Source organism: Vulpes lagopus, chromosome 9, assembly GCF_018345385.1.
Source record: "Vulpes lagopus strain Blue_001 chromosome 9, ASM1834538v1, whole genome shotgun sequence".
Lineage (NCBI taxonomy): Eukaryota > Metazoa > Chordata > Mammalia > Carnivora > Canidae > Vulpes > Vulpes lagopus.
Genome location: NC_054832.1, coordinates 36,869,968 through 36,887,401, shown reverse-complemented (window position 1 = coordinate 36,887,401; position 17,434 = coordinate 36,869,968). Strand labels below are relative to the sequence as shown.

Below are 17,434 nucleotides of genomic sequence, written 5' to 3'. Positions count from 1 at the left end.
TTAATTTGCCGAGAGACACCCAATGGTAGGTGGCAGAGCTAGAATTATCCATCCAGGCAGGCTAAGTCTGTGGATGCTAGACTGCCACTTTGAATTGTCAAATACCAAGAAAGGTTAGGTGAGTTAATGGCTAAAAGTCGTCCACTCGATCTGATAATTAGAAAATCAGTTGGGCATCTTTTCCAGGAAAATTTTAGAGAAGAAGTGGTGACACTTGATTGTTTATGGTTAAGAGAAAATAAATTATGAAGAAATTGAAATACTGAGAGAAAAATAAGTTTCTGGCTAAAAGGGAATGTGAGAGAAAAGAGGGGATACCTAGAGAGGATGCAGGGTCATAGGGAGAGCCTCTCTCTCTCATAAGGAGACTAACTCAACATAGTTTTGTCTGAAAAGAAGAAAAATATACAGGGAAGAAAAAGAAAAAGAATGATTGTTTTACAGTCCCTGAGGGAAATGAAAGGAACAAAGAAGGGTATTTTTTATATTCAACTTCATATATTAGAAGTCTACTATGTGTAAAGGCCTATGGCTACATACACGGAAGTGAGAAAATAGACACTGACCCAGCTTTCAAGGGTGGAGTAAATTAACAAAGATCTTGGCCTTGAAGAGAAGAGGTGTTTCCTCTATACAATTCTGTGACAGAAGCAGTACAAGTGTTAATTTCTTTGTTTTATAAAATAGCCTTGGATTTACTGGTTCTTGCTCCTTTCACTTCAGATACCAGAGACATGATGTTCCAGGTCAAAGAAGTGACTCCCAGTATTAGAATTTGGTATTAAAATCAATAAAAATGCTAGTTACATTAAAACAAACAAACAAAGGAGAAGGCATATTCCTCAGCCTCAGTCCAGACCTGCTGAATCAGAATTTTCTGTAGGTGAGAACTTAACATTTTTAACAAGCTCCCAGGTGATTCTTCTGCGCTCTAAGGATGAGAACCCTGGCCCTAAGTCATTGGTCATGGAGATCAGCAGTAGTCCTCAGACCTGATGGTCAACTTTTACATCCCCTGCCCAGTATACTGTCAAAATTACTGTCATTATAGATACTTGGTGATAAAAATGGAGACATTTAATCAACGTATATAAATTTTACTTATTTTTACATTCCTATTTTCTGGCTTGTTTAATGTTTTGTAGATCTCAACTGAGCTGTAAGTAATGAATTTTATTTCTTTACAGTGAACTCCCAAGATATGCCTGTTCAGCAGTGAGCAGTCTAAATGGTTCAACATGAGCTGTTCCTTATGTAAACATACAAAAGGCCTGACCCAGACTAAATCAATTTAAAAAGGAAAACATTAAAGCTATGTTTCCTGTTATATACTTAAAGTCTTCTTTGGTTCCTTATGATTATATTATTGACTATTGCAGACTTTAGTTTAGCCTCCTACACCACCTGCTGAATGGTTCAAATGGTATGGGAGATGAGTTTCGGAAGGGCAAAGCAATTACAATTATAACTCCTACATTTTAGCCAATAAAGCAGCTTTTTGTGTTAAAGGCAAGGAAGTTATGGGCATCTTGACCCACACCCTTCCTGATTTGAATTGCTAAAAGGTCTTAAAGACTGTAATAAGGAGAAAGAGCAAAGTTCATAGAGCTTTTAGAGGTATGTGAGTTTGAGACAAGAAAATTTGATTCTATTTATGATATCAAACATTTCTAGGAAAAAATTAGGAAGTGAAACAATTTACACTTTTCTTATTAAGATATTTTCATGTATTTTCTCCCAGCTTTATTAAGATAAATTGAGAAATAAAAATTGTATATGTTTAAGGTCTACAAAGTAATAATGTAGGTGTATATTTTGAAACTATTACCACAGTCAAGCTAATTAACACATCCATCATTTTATAGTTATCTTTTTTATGAGAATTCTTAAGATCTGTATACTGTTAACTATCATCACTATGCTGTATACTAGATCCCCAAAACTACTTATAAGTTTGTATGTATTTGGTTTTCCCAGTTTTATTGAGAAATACCAATAAGATGTACAGTATGATGGTTTGATTTTACATATAGTGTGAAATGAGTAAGACAATAGGTTCAGCTAATATCCATCTTTTCATATAGATGCAATAAAAAGAAAAAAGCTAAAGAATAAAGGGGGAAATTTTCTCCATGAGATGAGAACTCTTAGGATTTATTCTCTTACAACTTTCCTATAGATCATACAGCAATGTTAACTGTAGTCATCATATACATTAATTACATCCCTAGCACTGTTATGTGCTAGAACTGGAAGTTTGTTCCCTTTAACCATGTTTCTCCAATTCTCACTTTCCCTGTGCCTTTCCCCTGATAACTGAGTGTGATTTCTTTCTCCATCTTTGTTATTTTTGATTGTACATATAAATGAGATCAGACAATATTTATTTTTCTGACTTATTTTACTTAGCATAATGCCTTCAAGGTCAATCCATGTTGTCACAAATGATTTTTGTGTGTGTGTGTGTGTATGTGTATGTATGTTTATGATTGAATAATGTGTTCCACTGCTTGTATATGTATATCACGTCTTTTTCCATTCATCCATTGATTACTTAGGTTGTTCATTATATTTTGTAAGGTAGACATTATTAATATTAGGCATCCTGGTCCTCACTAAAGCCACAAAGTTCTTTTCCTATGATGAGTTATGTAGCAAAGTATCATTTTAGTAGAATTCTTTGCTCTAAAGATTTTGTAGTTGTTATGCTGTGAAAATATAGTGTGCTCAATCAAAGCTTTCTTAATTAAAATGTATTTTTTACTTTTGGTTTGAAATCAAATTATTTTTTACTTCTAACAGGCTATTATTAAGTTATAAAGTCATTTACTTAGGGAAAATCACATTTTAAAAGTTGTAAAATTACTTCCAGCATTTGAAAAAATGAAAATAAATTATCAAATTGTCTGTATGTATTTATACCTTTAAAAAAGACCTAGTTAAATACATCTTTCATAAGACATCTTGCTCGCAGTGCTAATATGAGGTAATATGTGGTATTACAGCAAAAATATTTTGAATGTTTTTTTAAATTTAATACTGAAAAATAAAGTACTTTCAGTGTTCTATAATGACTGGAATAGGCTTTAAGTATCCATGAAACAAATGGGTATCTTATACTTTAAAAAATAAAAATTAGTGAATATTTCAAGTTGAGAAATAAAATCAAGTATTTTGTAGAAAATGAAGTAAATCAATGTGCCACTGTATGTTTTCGGACTTTAAAGAATTGAAAATAAGTCAGAGGGATCAGGGAATTCGAAAGAAAAATTAGATTTTATTATCTAAGTCTAAAAAAACTTACCCGGTATTCATTTTTGTCAGAGGAAAACCAAACCAAACTTGTAAAGTTTGTGAATATGAACTAATTCTTTAAAGTATATTTGACCTATTAACCTAATGAGCCAAATAGCCTACCTATAGTTTTTGTTAAGAGTAATTTAAATATACTTGGGAAAACACACAGGAATATGTTGTTTCCTAGATCTGTTATTTCAAGAGGCTAAAAAATTGAAGAAAATGTGTTTCTCAAAGATGCAACTGTATTTTTAATTGGCCTAAATTGTCTACAACAAACTGTTTCTTGTCTTAGAAAGTAGGGGGTTTATTAAAACTAACCTGGCATGCTACTAAAATGTTTTTAGATTAATGAAACCGATCAAATTAGAAAATTTGGATAGAATTCACTCAGTTTGATTAATTAAATGGAAGGTAAGTGGTGCTGTTTGCTTGGGCTTTTGTTTTTTTCATAATCTGAATGTATGCTTTATCCAGGTAAGTCTTTTTCCTCTCACTTTCTAATCATTTCACTATTATTTAATATTTTCTACAGAATCTTAGAATCAAAGTAGAATGATTTTTTTTTTCCTAACAGTTACTGAGGATTTTATGTTGTGGCAAGTTCTGTGCTAGGCTCCTTATCTCACTTAATTCTTATAATTTTATAAGACAAATTCAGATCTTTCTCTACTCTTTTTCTTTTTTAAGATTTTATTTATTTATTTATTTATTTATTTATTTATTTATTTATTTAGCAGAGAACAAGCAGGAGAGAGAGAAGCAGGCTCCCCACTGAGTGAGGAGCCCGGCATGGCGTTCGATTCCAGGACCCTGGGATCATGACCTGGGCCAAAGGCAGATGCTTAACCAACTGAGCCACCCAGGCGCCTCTCTTTCTCTACTCTTGACTACTGTGCTACTACAAAGTTTCTGTCACGTTTTTGGTGGAGGAGAAAATACTAATTTGCTAGGCAAGCCTGACCTGTGCGCTACACCCCATCACCCACAAAGGCTGGGCCTCCTGCAGTTCTCAGACACTTTGTGATGGAAGGGCCTGTCTATGACTCACTAGCCTATGGCTTTACTTCCTTCCATACTTCTCTCCAACCATGCAGAACATCTTCAGGTTTTCTGCATTTGCTGCTCTCTCATATCTGTGAGCCTTTGAACCTGTTGTGTTTCCTCTGCCTGCAATAATTTTTGTTTAACTTTTTTCATTATATGAAATAATATTGGGCTTTTCTTAACTCCTTTAAACAATGCTGCTTCTTTTCTGAGCCCCCTAGTTTTGGGTCAGGGGTCCCATTTGCATTCTATACCTCACCTTTTCTAGCATTAACAGTTTTTGCAATTGCCTGTGGATTCCCAACTAGACTATAAGCTGTATTAGGGCAGGGTCCACAGAGGAAGCCAGTTTCTCTGTGGCCTGTCATGGAAACTAGCATGCAGCTCACTAAATAAATATTCTTTGAATGAATGAATGCAAGTTTGCTTATTGGTCATTTAGACGGGAAGATAGAGTTTTGACAGTCTTGAGTAAGGCACTTGGAGGGAGGAACTTGGTTGCTTTTCAGTAGTTATGACATTAGCAGCAATTTTAACTGTCAAGATATAGTTTTAAAGTAGTCATTTTTACATAGAAAAAGAGCTTGCAAAAGGAGAAGTAGCATTATATTTGGTAGAAGAAATGAGAGGGCACAACCTTTATATCTTCAGGGACAGCAATGTTAGAGGAGAGATTTTTTTCCATAATTAATTGTAAACTCTTTGTTCCTAGAAACCTTTCTAATATCCCCTTATCTTTTTAATCTCTACAGCATCAGTTTTTTTTATTACAAATATAAACTTATTAGGCTTCCTATCTTTAGCTCTTTCTTTTTTCCTTGAATACTAGAGGTTGATATATTTTAGGCATTGTTGATCCTTCTCTTTTTTATTTCATTGATTTCTGTTCTTATTTCCTTTCCTCTATTTTTTTTTAGTTTATTCTGTCTTTTTAAGTTTAACTCATTAATTTTGAGCCTTACCAACATCCCCCACCCACCAAAGTTGTACATAGTTAAAATTGATGAACCTACACTGACACATCATAATCACCCAAAGTCCATGGTTTATGTTTAGGATTCACTCTTTGTGTTATACATTCTATAGTTTTGGACAGATGAATAATACAAGACACGTTATCCACAATCACAGTATCGTACAGAGTATTTTCACTGCCCCAAACTGAGTACCTTTTCATCTACCTGTTGGCCATTTATTATATGTCTTAGGAAAAATGTTTATTTCAGATCTTTGCCCATTTTTAAATTGGTTATTTTATTTTTGCTATTTAGTTGTTTGAGTACCTTGTATGACAAAACTGACAAAACTCCTCGTCAGATACATGATTTGCAAAATTTTCTCCTATTTCAGTGGTTGTCTTCATTTTGTTGATATTTTTCTTTGCTAAGCAGAAGCTTTTTAGTTTGGTGTACTCCCACTTACTTATTTTTGCATTTGTTGCCTTTTGCTTTTGGTGTCAAACCAAAGAAATCATTTCCAAGACAGATGCCAAGGAGCTTACCTCCTGTTTTCTTCTAGGGGTTTTGTAGTTTTCAAGTCTTCATAACTCCTGCATAACTATAGCTCAATTCAAAACCAGGAAATTGACATCATTGTAATCTACGGCTGTATTCAGATTCTGCAGTTCTAGGTGTACTCCTTTGTGTTTATATATGCGTAGTTCTGTGCAATTTTATTACATATGTAGATTCTTGTAACCACCATTGCAATACAAAACTGTTCTTTCACCAAGAGGCTCCCTAGAAGGGCTATTTTTAATTCACACTTTCACTGCTTATGTAACCCTTTGTGACCCCAGCTTTATATGTAGGATTTGTAATTAAGTTGATTTATCATCTTGGGTGGGCCTTGAGCTTATGTCCTGTGAAGTTAGCAGAGCAGAAAATCAGTGTTTTCAGGATTCAGCAGAAACCTTAAGAGCAAAAGCTGGCTTTGTCAGGTGCTTATTTATTAGTTTTCCTGGTTTTGTTTGGAGCTGTGGGTGTTGGGGAGTGGAAGCGGGACTTTAAGGTTTCGTTCGCTGGTGCCAGCTCTGAGATGTGTTTAAAAAGATACTTTAAATTTTTTTCAAGCATACTAGTTGTTTGAGTCCGGAGGTTCATTCAGGGTCTTTAATAACGCCATATTTTAGAAACAGGTGACCCTGGAAATACTAAAGATCATTTATCTTTATAGTTTTCATTATGGTTTTTCATAATTAGAAGAGTAGACTTTGTTTTATTCTTGGTGCCTATGCATTTATGATTAGTTGATGATTAGATATGCTATTCTTTCAGAATCATTTAGGATTCTATTCAGAAATGGTCATAAAATTTATAAGGGACCTCTTTATAGTTTAACTTCATCATATATTTTATTTATCTCTGTATTTAGTTATTGAAATAACTAAGCACAGAGAAGTTAAGTAATTGCTCTCAGCTCATGATCATTGGAAAGTCTAAGGATAAATGTCATGTGAATCTTTCACTTAACCTATTTTCTATAACTCAGATTTAAATGCTTTGCAATTAACTTTTAAGTTGGACTTAATATACCCAAATATTATATATTTCACAACTTTCAAATCAGGTTAAAATGACAGATTATTTAATTTCAAACAAAAGGAGAGAATATAAAATCTCCAACCCTGATTCTTAAAAAGTTTAGAATTTTAAAGTTTAGCATGTTCAGATCTATCTGGCTATCGCTCATTATAAAAACCATTTGCATAGGGAAGAAGAACCTGTGAGAAGTCATGTTTTCCACAGATAGATGGGAGATCTAAAGCTCAATCTAAAACCAAGAAAAAATATGGGGAATTTCAAGCCTATATGAAAAACTGTGATGAAATCCAGTGTTGAGTGGTTGTAATCTTGTGATTACACAGTGCCCATGTGCCAAGGAAAATAGACTGATGTTAATGCTGGGCTGAGTTACTTTGTCTTTTAACATAGCACTGATTGTACTTCCTGACATACTTTTTCTTCAAGGATTCTTAAAGTACTTTAGTTCACCTTAAAAATATATTTAGGGAATTTATTTAAAATGTAAAAAGTATTGGCTAGTTTAAAATATAAAGAAATGTAACTTTTATAATCTAAGAAACAGGCTAGGCCACTAGCTGCCCAAGAGATTTGCTGTATGTCTAAACTTATGTGCATCCAAATCAAAAGTTTGCTATTTAAAAACTGTACTCTTACTGCTGTGGAGAATCATTTTATATTTGTCCACATTTGCATCCGTTCAAGTCAGTGATTAAAACAGTATTTACCGATAGCACAGATTTGGGAGAGATGAGTTTGGAGAAAGGTTGTTCAGGAAAGTCTTCGTAGAACGTAAAGTCTGAGATGGACCTTTAAGCAGAATTATACCAATATTCAAATGAAAGGAGAGCATTCTACCAAAATGGGGATATTCTAAGTGTTACTTGCTCCCCACCATCATGAATTCTTTTTTTTTTTTTTTTTTTTTTTTGCTCTCATTAGGACAAATTGAAAAGGCTCATGTTCCCTTTTATAGGCTGTATTTCTAATATAATTATTTCGTTCAAGTAAAATTTTAGGCTGTTTTTCTTTGCCTGCCCATTCCTAGAATGCATTTCTTCTGAGTTAGAAAAGAGAAGGGAAGGAGAAACAACAATAGGTTGAGCTTTACCTTAAGAATGAGAATTCATTCATCTTTCTCTGGCTCCTGCTGTGGTTTCTAGACCAGTATCTATTTGTTTCCCTGATCCTTATTGTAACTCCCTCTGATACCTGTCTACCTGAACGGCCTGCTCATTCAATTCCAGTTCTTCCTGTGCTCCTCTCTTCACTTGAATTCATTAGTCTCAGCCTCACCTTGCCTGGCCCAGTAGATGCTGTCTCCATTCCTTGAACAGCTGGCCCAGATACCTGCCATTTTGAGCTGTCGTTATTTGACCAACCTCTGGGCATAGTCTGACCCACAGTGCTCATTTGCCATGGCTTAGTCTTTATCAGACTCGTACCCACTTCCTATAGTTTTCACACCAGGACCTATGCTTCCTTCTCCTCACCCGCCACCTCCCCACTCCACCCCTACTCCCCTAATTCATTTCATTCATGTTCGGTTGATGTAATTGTATTTTTTTCTAATAGCTGCAGTTGTAGATTTTTTTAATATTTGTACTAATAAAATCACTTTTAGTCTCCATATTATTTAAATTTTTGTGTTCCTTGAAACTTTTATAAAGGCCTAGTGTTATTTTCCTTTTGATGACTCACTTTAAAGCATCTGTGACCCAACAAAACTAAAAAGTTTTTTACACACACTTAGGTTTATCTGGTCTCTGAACCCTGAACCCAGTTCTTTTCTTCCTACCATATTGCCTTGCTATTCTCATTCTAAAAGCCTCACAAAAAATTTAACAATTCACTTCTTCTAATTTAGCTATATGCTACTGATATTTTTAGTCATTTGCTTAGCATTCGGTCCAGTAAGATCAAAGTTTCAACTGTGTATGGGCAAGTAATCCTTATTGTGTGTCACCATCAGCAAACAGCGCAGTCTATGTGACACCTGGGTTATTAAAAGAATAGAGGGCTAGGGGTGGGTAAGTGCAGGAGATTGACAAAGCTCTATCCCCTTTCCTCTCAGGACTTGAAAGGCCTAAGGAAGGTAGGTGATTAGCATTGGAAAGAAGACTGGGTATTGAGTCAGAAAACCTGGGTTTAAGTTGTGGTTTTGTCACAAACTACCTTACTACCTTTGTCTGAGTCTTTCAATCTCTCTGAATTATTTTCTCTTTAGTAAAAATGGAGATAAAAATAGAGCCTTCCCAGCATCTCAAGGACTGGAATCATGTATGTGAAAGTACTTAGGAAAACCGTACAATGCTGGAAAATATAAAAAATCATTGTAGGGTAGATTACTGTACATGATAAGTTTGGGGTACGTTTTCAAGTCATCCAATGTGGTTACTTCCTAATACCTGCCTCAGAAATTTGATCAGCACAGTGAATCCATCAGGAATCCAAAGGGGGATAAAATGGTAATGATGCTATGTTAGTGAATAAAATAAATAGATTATTTTATTTATTTACATTTTATCATTGCCTTTATAGGAGAGCTTTGAACTTGGGAATTCTTCGAGACCCTGGATCAGAAATTGAAGATAGACAATACCAAATAGACCTGCATTCCATCAATATAGGTACTGCACAGTGGGATCAACTAAAACCAGAGAAGGAAAGTGGCACAGGAGGAGTGCTAACAGAGAGTGAAAGAAATTCTCAAAATCCAGCCCTTGAATGGAATATGGCCAGCAGGTAGGAAATTAGTGGGAAATGTTCTGCACTTTCTAATATTTCATTGCCAGAAGAACAGTTGGTGATGCAATCTTCAGCATACCCAACCTAAGTGTTTGGGTACCACTTTTGCATTTCAGGACTGATGTAAAATATATTTTGGTAAGTATAGCTAATGATTTTGCTTGGAAATCTGCTAGCATTGTTACACTGTAATTATTACAAGTTTAAGATTGTGTCAGCATTTAAAAAAAATATTTCATTTATTTATTTGACAAGGAGTGAGCAAGAGAGAACATGTGCAAGCATGAATGAGGGGCCAAAGGAGAGGGAAAAGCAGATCCCCACTGAGGAGGGAGCCGGATATGAGGCTCGATCCCAGGACTTGATCCCAGGGCTCTGGGATCAGGACATGAGCAGAAGGCAGATACTTAACGAATTGAGTCACCCAGACACCACTTGTCAGCACTTTTTTTAAAGCTTGCTATTTGATGAAAGGTTCTACTTCAGGCTAAGGATACATTCACATTTTCTCTTGCAATCCATTGTATTCAAGAAAGGTCAGATTTTTTTTTTAAAGTCTCTCTTTTCTATTGATGATGATAAAAGGAGAAAAGTAACAAAAGCTGTAGGTTGCTTTAATTTTTTAGTCCACCTATGTTCACAGAGAACATTTTTGAAGGAATTAGCCCTGAATGTGAGCCTATAAGATTTGTAGAGAGCCGTTGCCGTTTCACCCAGTCTACTTGTGGTTTCTCATCAGTTAGGTAGAACATGTGTTCTAGGAAACAATTGATGAATAATTGTTTGTTCATAGAACAAAGACACTAGGCATTAAAAATACTTTTGATATTGTTAACCTGGAGGTCATTATGGTTTTAAAAAGTGCTGTTTTTTCATTTTTCTTTCTTCTTCTTCTTCTTCTTTTTTTAAAGTTTTTTATTTATTTATTCATAGAGACACACACAGAGAGAGAGAGGGAGAGACACAGGCAGAGGGAGAAGCAGGCACCATGCAGAGAGCCTGACGTGGGACTCGATCCAGGGTCTCCAGGATCATGCCCTGGGTTGCAGGCGGCACTAAACCGCTGCTCCACCGGGGCTGCCCTCTTTTTTTTTTTTTTTTTGCTTGTAAGATTTACTAACTTCTGTTACTTATAACACACCATGGCAGTTTATTTGACTGAATCTCTTTAAAACATTGTGTTTATGTAGACTTTATTGTCTGACTTTTACAGTGCTGATTGTTTTGGAGTTCAGCCCTTTTGCCCCCCAAAACTGTATTTATGTCTTGGCATTAATAATAGCAACAACTTTAATAAGAGATTATAAAAGACATCGCTTTACCTAACTTATTTAAATTAATTGTTGTAGTAATGCTATGAGGTAAGAACTATTTTCCCTAATTCTATATGAGGAAACTGAGGCATAACCAGGTTAAATAATGTGCCTAAAACCAAGTACCAGATGGTAGTCTATACTCTATATAAGATGCTTCTTTAGATACCTGTACTCTTTTCTAATTTCCTTGTAACTATTCATAATGAGCTTCTTTCAGCCTCCTGAAAATATGGTGTGTCACGTACTGCTAGGCCTTGATGTGATCTCTGCCTGGAACTCTCTTAACCCACCCTATTCACTGGCCTAACTCCCATCCATTCATCAAGCCTCAGGAAGTCTTCCCCTGAGCCTTTCGGAGAGGAGTTGAGTTCCCCTTCTGTGTGCTCTTAACATATCACTTGAAATATTTAATTCTAATTATCTATGTACTTTGTCTGGGTCCCAAGGATAGAACTTTATCCAGTCCATTGATTTATCCCTGGCACAAAGCTCTTTCATAGTATAAAAGTATTATTACAGAGCACCTGGGTAACCTAGTTCGTTAAAGCATCTGACTCTTGGTTTCAGCCCAGGTCCAGTCCTGATCTCCAAGTCATGGAATTGATACCTTTTTCAGGCTCTGGGATCAGCAAGGAGTCTTTTAGAGGTTCTCTCTCTCCTTCTTTCTCTACCCATCCTCTTCTCCCTCTCTCTTCTAAAAAAAAAAAAAATAGTGTTGTTACAGCCTTTCGTTGATAAGTGATTGAATGTGCCCCCTGAGTAGGAATGCAAATTTGGGTGAAAATTTTCCCACTTTTGGCCAGGTGCATGTCAGGAGAGGGATGCAGACAGCTTTGGTACAACCTTACATGCACTACACCAGTCCTGATCTGTAAACATCACATGATACATGAGTCAGGGTCAACTTCTGTCTTTCCTCCACGCTCAGTTTTTACGTTCAGGAAGTTCTAGCTTACATAATCTACAGTTCCTCTTAAGAACAACAAATTCAGGGATGCCTGGGTGGCTCAGCAGTTAAACGTCTGCCTTAGGCTCATGGCGTGTACCAGGATCTGGGATCCAGTCCCACATCGGGTTCCCCACGGGGAGCCTGCTTCTCCCTCTGCCTGTGTCTCTGCCACTCTCTCCATGTCTCTCATGAATAAATAAATAGATCTTTAAAAAAAAAAAAAAAAGAACCACAAATTCTATCAACAAAGGAAGTGGGCCTTATTTCCTAGGAAATTTTATGATCATCTAGCCTTAACTATATCTCTCTTATTTATACTTTAATTCATTTAAATAAACAGTTTGTGTATCTGTGTGTGTGTTTTACTGAGTTGAAATTGACATTACACAAAATTAACTGTTTAAGGTGAACAATTCACTGGCATTTTGAACATTCACAATATTGTAAAACCACCACTTCTATCTATAACCATCACCTCTGTCTCATTTTAAAACATTTTCTACACCCCAAAGTAAAATCACTTACCCATTGAGCACTTTTTTCTACATCCTTCTCCCTCCTCATAGCCCCTGGCAACTGCCCTCTGCTTTGCTTCTGTTGATTTAGCTATGCTAGACATTTCATATAAAAGGAATCATACCATATGTGACCTTTTGTGTCTGGGTTCTTCACTTAACACAACATTTTGGAAATTTTACAACATTGTAGCATGTGTCAGTACTTCATTCTTAGTTATTGTTGGATAATATTCCACTGTATATAAACACTAGTTTGTTTATGCATTTATCTATTGATGGACATTTAAGATATTTCTACTTTTTAGCTATTATGAATAATATTGCTGTGGATATTACTTGTGGACATTTGTACAAGTGTACAAGTACCTATACTTGTACAGATACCTGTTTCAGTACTTGTTTTCAGGTATTAAGAATGGATGTGGGATCCCTGGGTAGCGCAGCGGTTTGGCGCCTGCCTTTGGCCCAGGGCGCGATCCTGGAGACCCGGGATCGAATCCCACATCAGGCTCCCGGTGCATGGAGCCTGCTTCTCCCTCCGCCTGTGTCTCTGCCTCTCTCTCTCTGTGACTATCATAAATAAATAAAAAATTAAAAAAAAAAATAAGAATGGATGTCTAAGAGTAGGATTTCACAGTCAAATGGTAATTCTGTATTTAGCTTTGAGGAGCTGCCAAACTATTTTCCACAGTGACTGAACCATTTGACATTCCCACCAGCAATGCTCAAGGGTTCTAATCTCCCCACATTCATAGCAACACTTCTTTTCCATTTTTTTTTCACTTTAACCATCCTATTGGGTGTTGTTTCAATTTGTATTTCCATATGGCCAAAAATATCTTATTTCTTTGGAAAAATGTTTACTCAAGCCTTTTCCCATTTTTAAATTGTTTTTGTTGTTGTTGTTGTTGATGAGTTGTTGTTCTTTCTTTATTCTAAGTGCTATACTCTTACCTGGTATATAATTTATAAATGATCTTTTCATTTCTTGAAAATGATCTTTGCACAAGTGTTTATAATTAATCTAAGACTCAATTTGTCAAATTCAATGTAGTGGAAGTATTGGATCATATGACATTCCTATTTTTAATTTTTTGAGGAACCTCCACACTATTTTCCACAGTGGCTGTGCTAATTACATTCCCACCAACAGTGTACAAGGGTTCCTTTTTCTCTGCATCCTTGCCAGTACTTGTTATTCCTTGTGTTTTTTTATTTTAACCATTCTGACAAGTGTGAGGTGGTATTTCATAGTTTTGATTTCCGTTTCCCTGATGTTGAGCATTTTTCAAGTGTCTGTTGGCCATCTGTATGTCTTCTTTGGAGACATGTCTTCAAGTACTCTGCCTGTTTTTTAATTAGATTGTTTGGGTTTAGGTTTTTTGATTTTTGTTTTTTTGGTGTTGAGTTATATACGTTCTTTATATATTTTGGGTATTTACTCCTTATTAGATATTTTGTTTGCAGATATCTTCTCCCATTCAATAGGTTGCCTTTCTGTTTTGTTGATGGTGTCCTTCATTGTGTAAAAGCATTTTATTTTTTTGTAGTCCTAATAGTTTGTTGTTTTTAAATTTTTTATTTATTATTTGAGAGAGAGAAAGAGAAAGAGCTCACATTCAAGCACAAGTTGGAGGGAGGGGCAAAGGGAGAGAGAGAATCTCAAGCAGACTCCATGCTCCAGTGCAAGACTTAATCTTACAACCCTGAGGTCATGACCTGAGCCAAAATCAAGAGTTAGACGCTTAACTGTTGTCCCAGTAGTTTAATTTTGCTTTTGTTTCCCATGCCTTAGACATATCTAGAAAAATGTTTCTGTGGTCAATATTGGATATATTATTGCTTGTATTCTCTTCTAGGATTTTTTATGATTTTAGGTCTCTTATTTAGGTCCTTAATCCATTGTGAGTTTATTTTTGTGTATGGTATAAGAAGGTAGTCCAGTGTCATTCTTTTATTGTTCAGTTTTCCCTGCACCATTTATTGAAAAGACAACCTTTACCCCATTTTCTTGTCTCCTTTGTCATAGATTAATTGAACGTGTAAGCATGGGTCTATTTTCTGGGCTGTCTTTTCTGTTCCATTGATCTGTTGTCTGTTTTTGTGCTAGCACCTACTGTTTTGATTACTACAGCTTTGTGGTCTATCTTGAAATCTGGAATTGTGATCCCTCCAGCTGTTCTTTTTTTCTCAAGATTACTTTGAGTGGTACAGGTCTTTTGTGGTTCCATACAAATTTTATTATTATTTGTTACAGTTCTGTGAAAAATGCTGTTGACACTTTGATAGGGATTGCATTGAATCCATAGATTGGTTTGGGTGGTATGGATATTTTAACAATATTAATCCTTCTAATCCGTGAACCTGGACTATATTTTCATTTGTTTGTAGCTTCAGTTTCTTTAATAAATATTTTATAGTTTTCAGAGTACAGATCTTTTACCTCATTGGTTAGGTTTATATTCCTAGGTATTTTATTCTTTTTGATGACTAAGGCCTATGTTTTATTCCAAGAGTATTATGGATTAAGCTCTTATAAATAGATTGTTGCTCCATTTTTGTGGAGTTTTTGTTTGTTTCTTTTTATATATGGTATGAGGTAAAAGTCTATGTGGATATACGATTGTCCCAATACTGTTTGTTGAAGAGACCATTCCTTCCCCTGTTGAATGGCCTTGGCATGCTTTATAAAATTAAGACTTTTTAACATCAATTATATGCCATAGGATGTCTTTTACACTGGAGAAACAAAATGAAATGATTTCTGGTATGTTCCTGTTCCTTACAGAGCTCAGTGTCCAGTCAAAGAATTAATAGTTAATTACCTGTTAGAGTGCAGGGAGTAAAGTACTATGGTAGACATAAATATAGGATGTTTAGGATTACAGAAGAGCCATATTACAATCAGAATAAATGTATTCCATGTACATGGGACATCTCAATCTAAGAGATATGACAGAAACATAATACAATAAATCTAAAATTGACATAGGTAAAAAAAATAGAAATATTGAGGAAAGAAATGAATGAATAACTCTATAGATGGGTTTTCAGGGAAGCTCTCATGGAATACACAGCTTCTGAATTTGTTTCCATAGAGTATGAGTGGCAGGAGAGATGAGGGGGCACTTTGAACCTTATAAGAAAGCAGTAGATCCAAGGGCTAGAAGTATGAAAATGTGGCATGTTTTGCACACTTCTGAATACTCAGTACAGAATATTAAGCTTGGCACATAATAGGTACTTAATAAAGAGTTGAGTGAATTAATGAAAGATTGAATGATTAAACAATTAAGTAGAACTAGTAGATCAAGTGACTGAATGTTTCTAAGAGATACTGATTCAAATGAAGATAAGAGATCTTAAATCTGATGTAGTTTAGTAGTGACAATCTTGATAGAAATATAAATAGAATCTTAATTGATTATACTTTTGTTTTTCAATTGGCATTATAGGTAAAATTCAAGATACAAAAAGGATATTCAGTGAAGAATATCTTTGTTTCCTCCCTTAACTAATTTTATTTTATTTTTTTTTTAAGATTTTATTTATTTATTCATAGAGACACAGAGAGAGAGAGAGAGAGGTAGAGATACAGGCAGAGGGAGAAGCAGGCTCCACGCAGAGAGCCTGACGTGGGACTCAATCCTGGGTCTCCAGGATCACGCCCTGGGCTACAGGCGGCACTAAACCGCTGCGCCACCGGCGCTGCCCCCCCTTAACTAATTTTAAATAATAGCCTTTTTAAGGTTTTCCTTCATTCTCCTACATATACTACTCAGCTTTTGTCTTTAATCAAAATGTGTTTCTGTGTGTATGTTGGGGAGAAGAGAGTAAGGAAGTTAAGCATAAAAATTACCACATTTTAAGATTTGTAGATCTTCTCCTAAAACCTCAGTTTTTCATTTGAGAAAATACATTAGGATTCAGTCAGGTCAGCAGAACCATTGTATTATAGCATTAGGGATTTATTTTAGGAATAAGACCTTGCTCAGTTGTGGCAGAACCTGTGAGTTAAGGATCTAAAGTGGACTGTGAATCAGAGACAGGTCACAGGCATGCCCAGCCACTGGAAGGACCACCGGAGGCTGATAGAGCAGCCCCTGGAAGGCTTTTGCCTCTTTGGAGGGGGTGAGCCTGCAAACGGGTCAGGAAAAAGAACTGGTCACAGAACCAAAAAGAGGGAAGACAAGTTGGAATCTGCTAGCACTGCTGAGTGGAATTTCACTGTTTTACAAAGCATGACTTCCAGAGAATACTGGCAAGTATTTATTTCCCTTATACTTCCAAATCTCATGCAATTTTCTCTCTAAACTCTGAACCATTCTTATTCTTAGCAAGTTGTTACAGAACAAAACCACCATAACAAACTAAGTTTGGAGAGGTTCCTTGCCTTGTGCAATGTCACTTAAAAGTAGAGCTAATGATTTGCTTCCCCTCATTCAACTACTTTTCTTATACTCCGTGTTCTGACCCCTTACACTTAGGTGAAAGTTCATTGTTAGTTAATCACTTTTTTTTTTCTTTTTCTCTTAGCAACCATTTTTACTATGTCTTAGTTTATTTTATAACCTGAGGAAATGAAGTACTGAGAATTAAAATAACCTGTACTGATGTCTACCATATGCAGGTTACACATCTAGTCAGTGTTGCAGTTTTACATGGTAATTTGTGCTTTGAGGTGTGTGAGGGGGAGTAGGTAGTGGATTTTCTTCCTTACATATCAACTAAGGGTGTCCTTGGCAAGCTGAAAGGGTGGTATAGAGATAAAAGGATAGATCTGTCTTGGCCAGTCTTGTTTCTTAGCATAGTTACTTACTTATCTACATTCAGTTGATACTTAAATCAGAAATTGTTTAAATTGAATATAATCACAATAGTATATCATAAAATTTTAAAATTTCCTGTAGTGTCAATGAATTTGTAGTTCTTACAGCCACTAACATCATATAAATATAGATAATAATGCCTTAATTGATCCAAAGCCCTAAATAGGCAGGTTTCCCTCCTTCAGCATTTTGCTTTTTTTTTTTTTTT

The 17,434-nt window shown here is 35.5% G+C and overlaps 1 protein-coding gene across 11 annotated transcripts in view; it reads left to right on the top strand.

Moving 5' to 3' along the window:
* VPS13B (vacuolar protein sorting 13 homolog B) overlaps nt 1-17,434 on the top strand; it is a 739,627-nt gene that overhangs the window by 454,292 nt on the left and 267,901 nt on the right. For 10 of the 11 annotated variants that reach the window (XM_041768645.1, XM_041768640.1, XM_041768643.1 and 7 more), the window contains one exon: nt 9,408-9,611. In XM_041768645.1, the coding sequence (XP_041624579.1) occupies nt 9,408-9,611 (204 nt within the window). Of the gene's footprint in view, nt 1-9,407; nt 9,612-17,434 lie in introns of those variants that run through there. The other variant, XR_005989852.1, reaches the window with a different exon arrangement.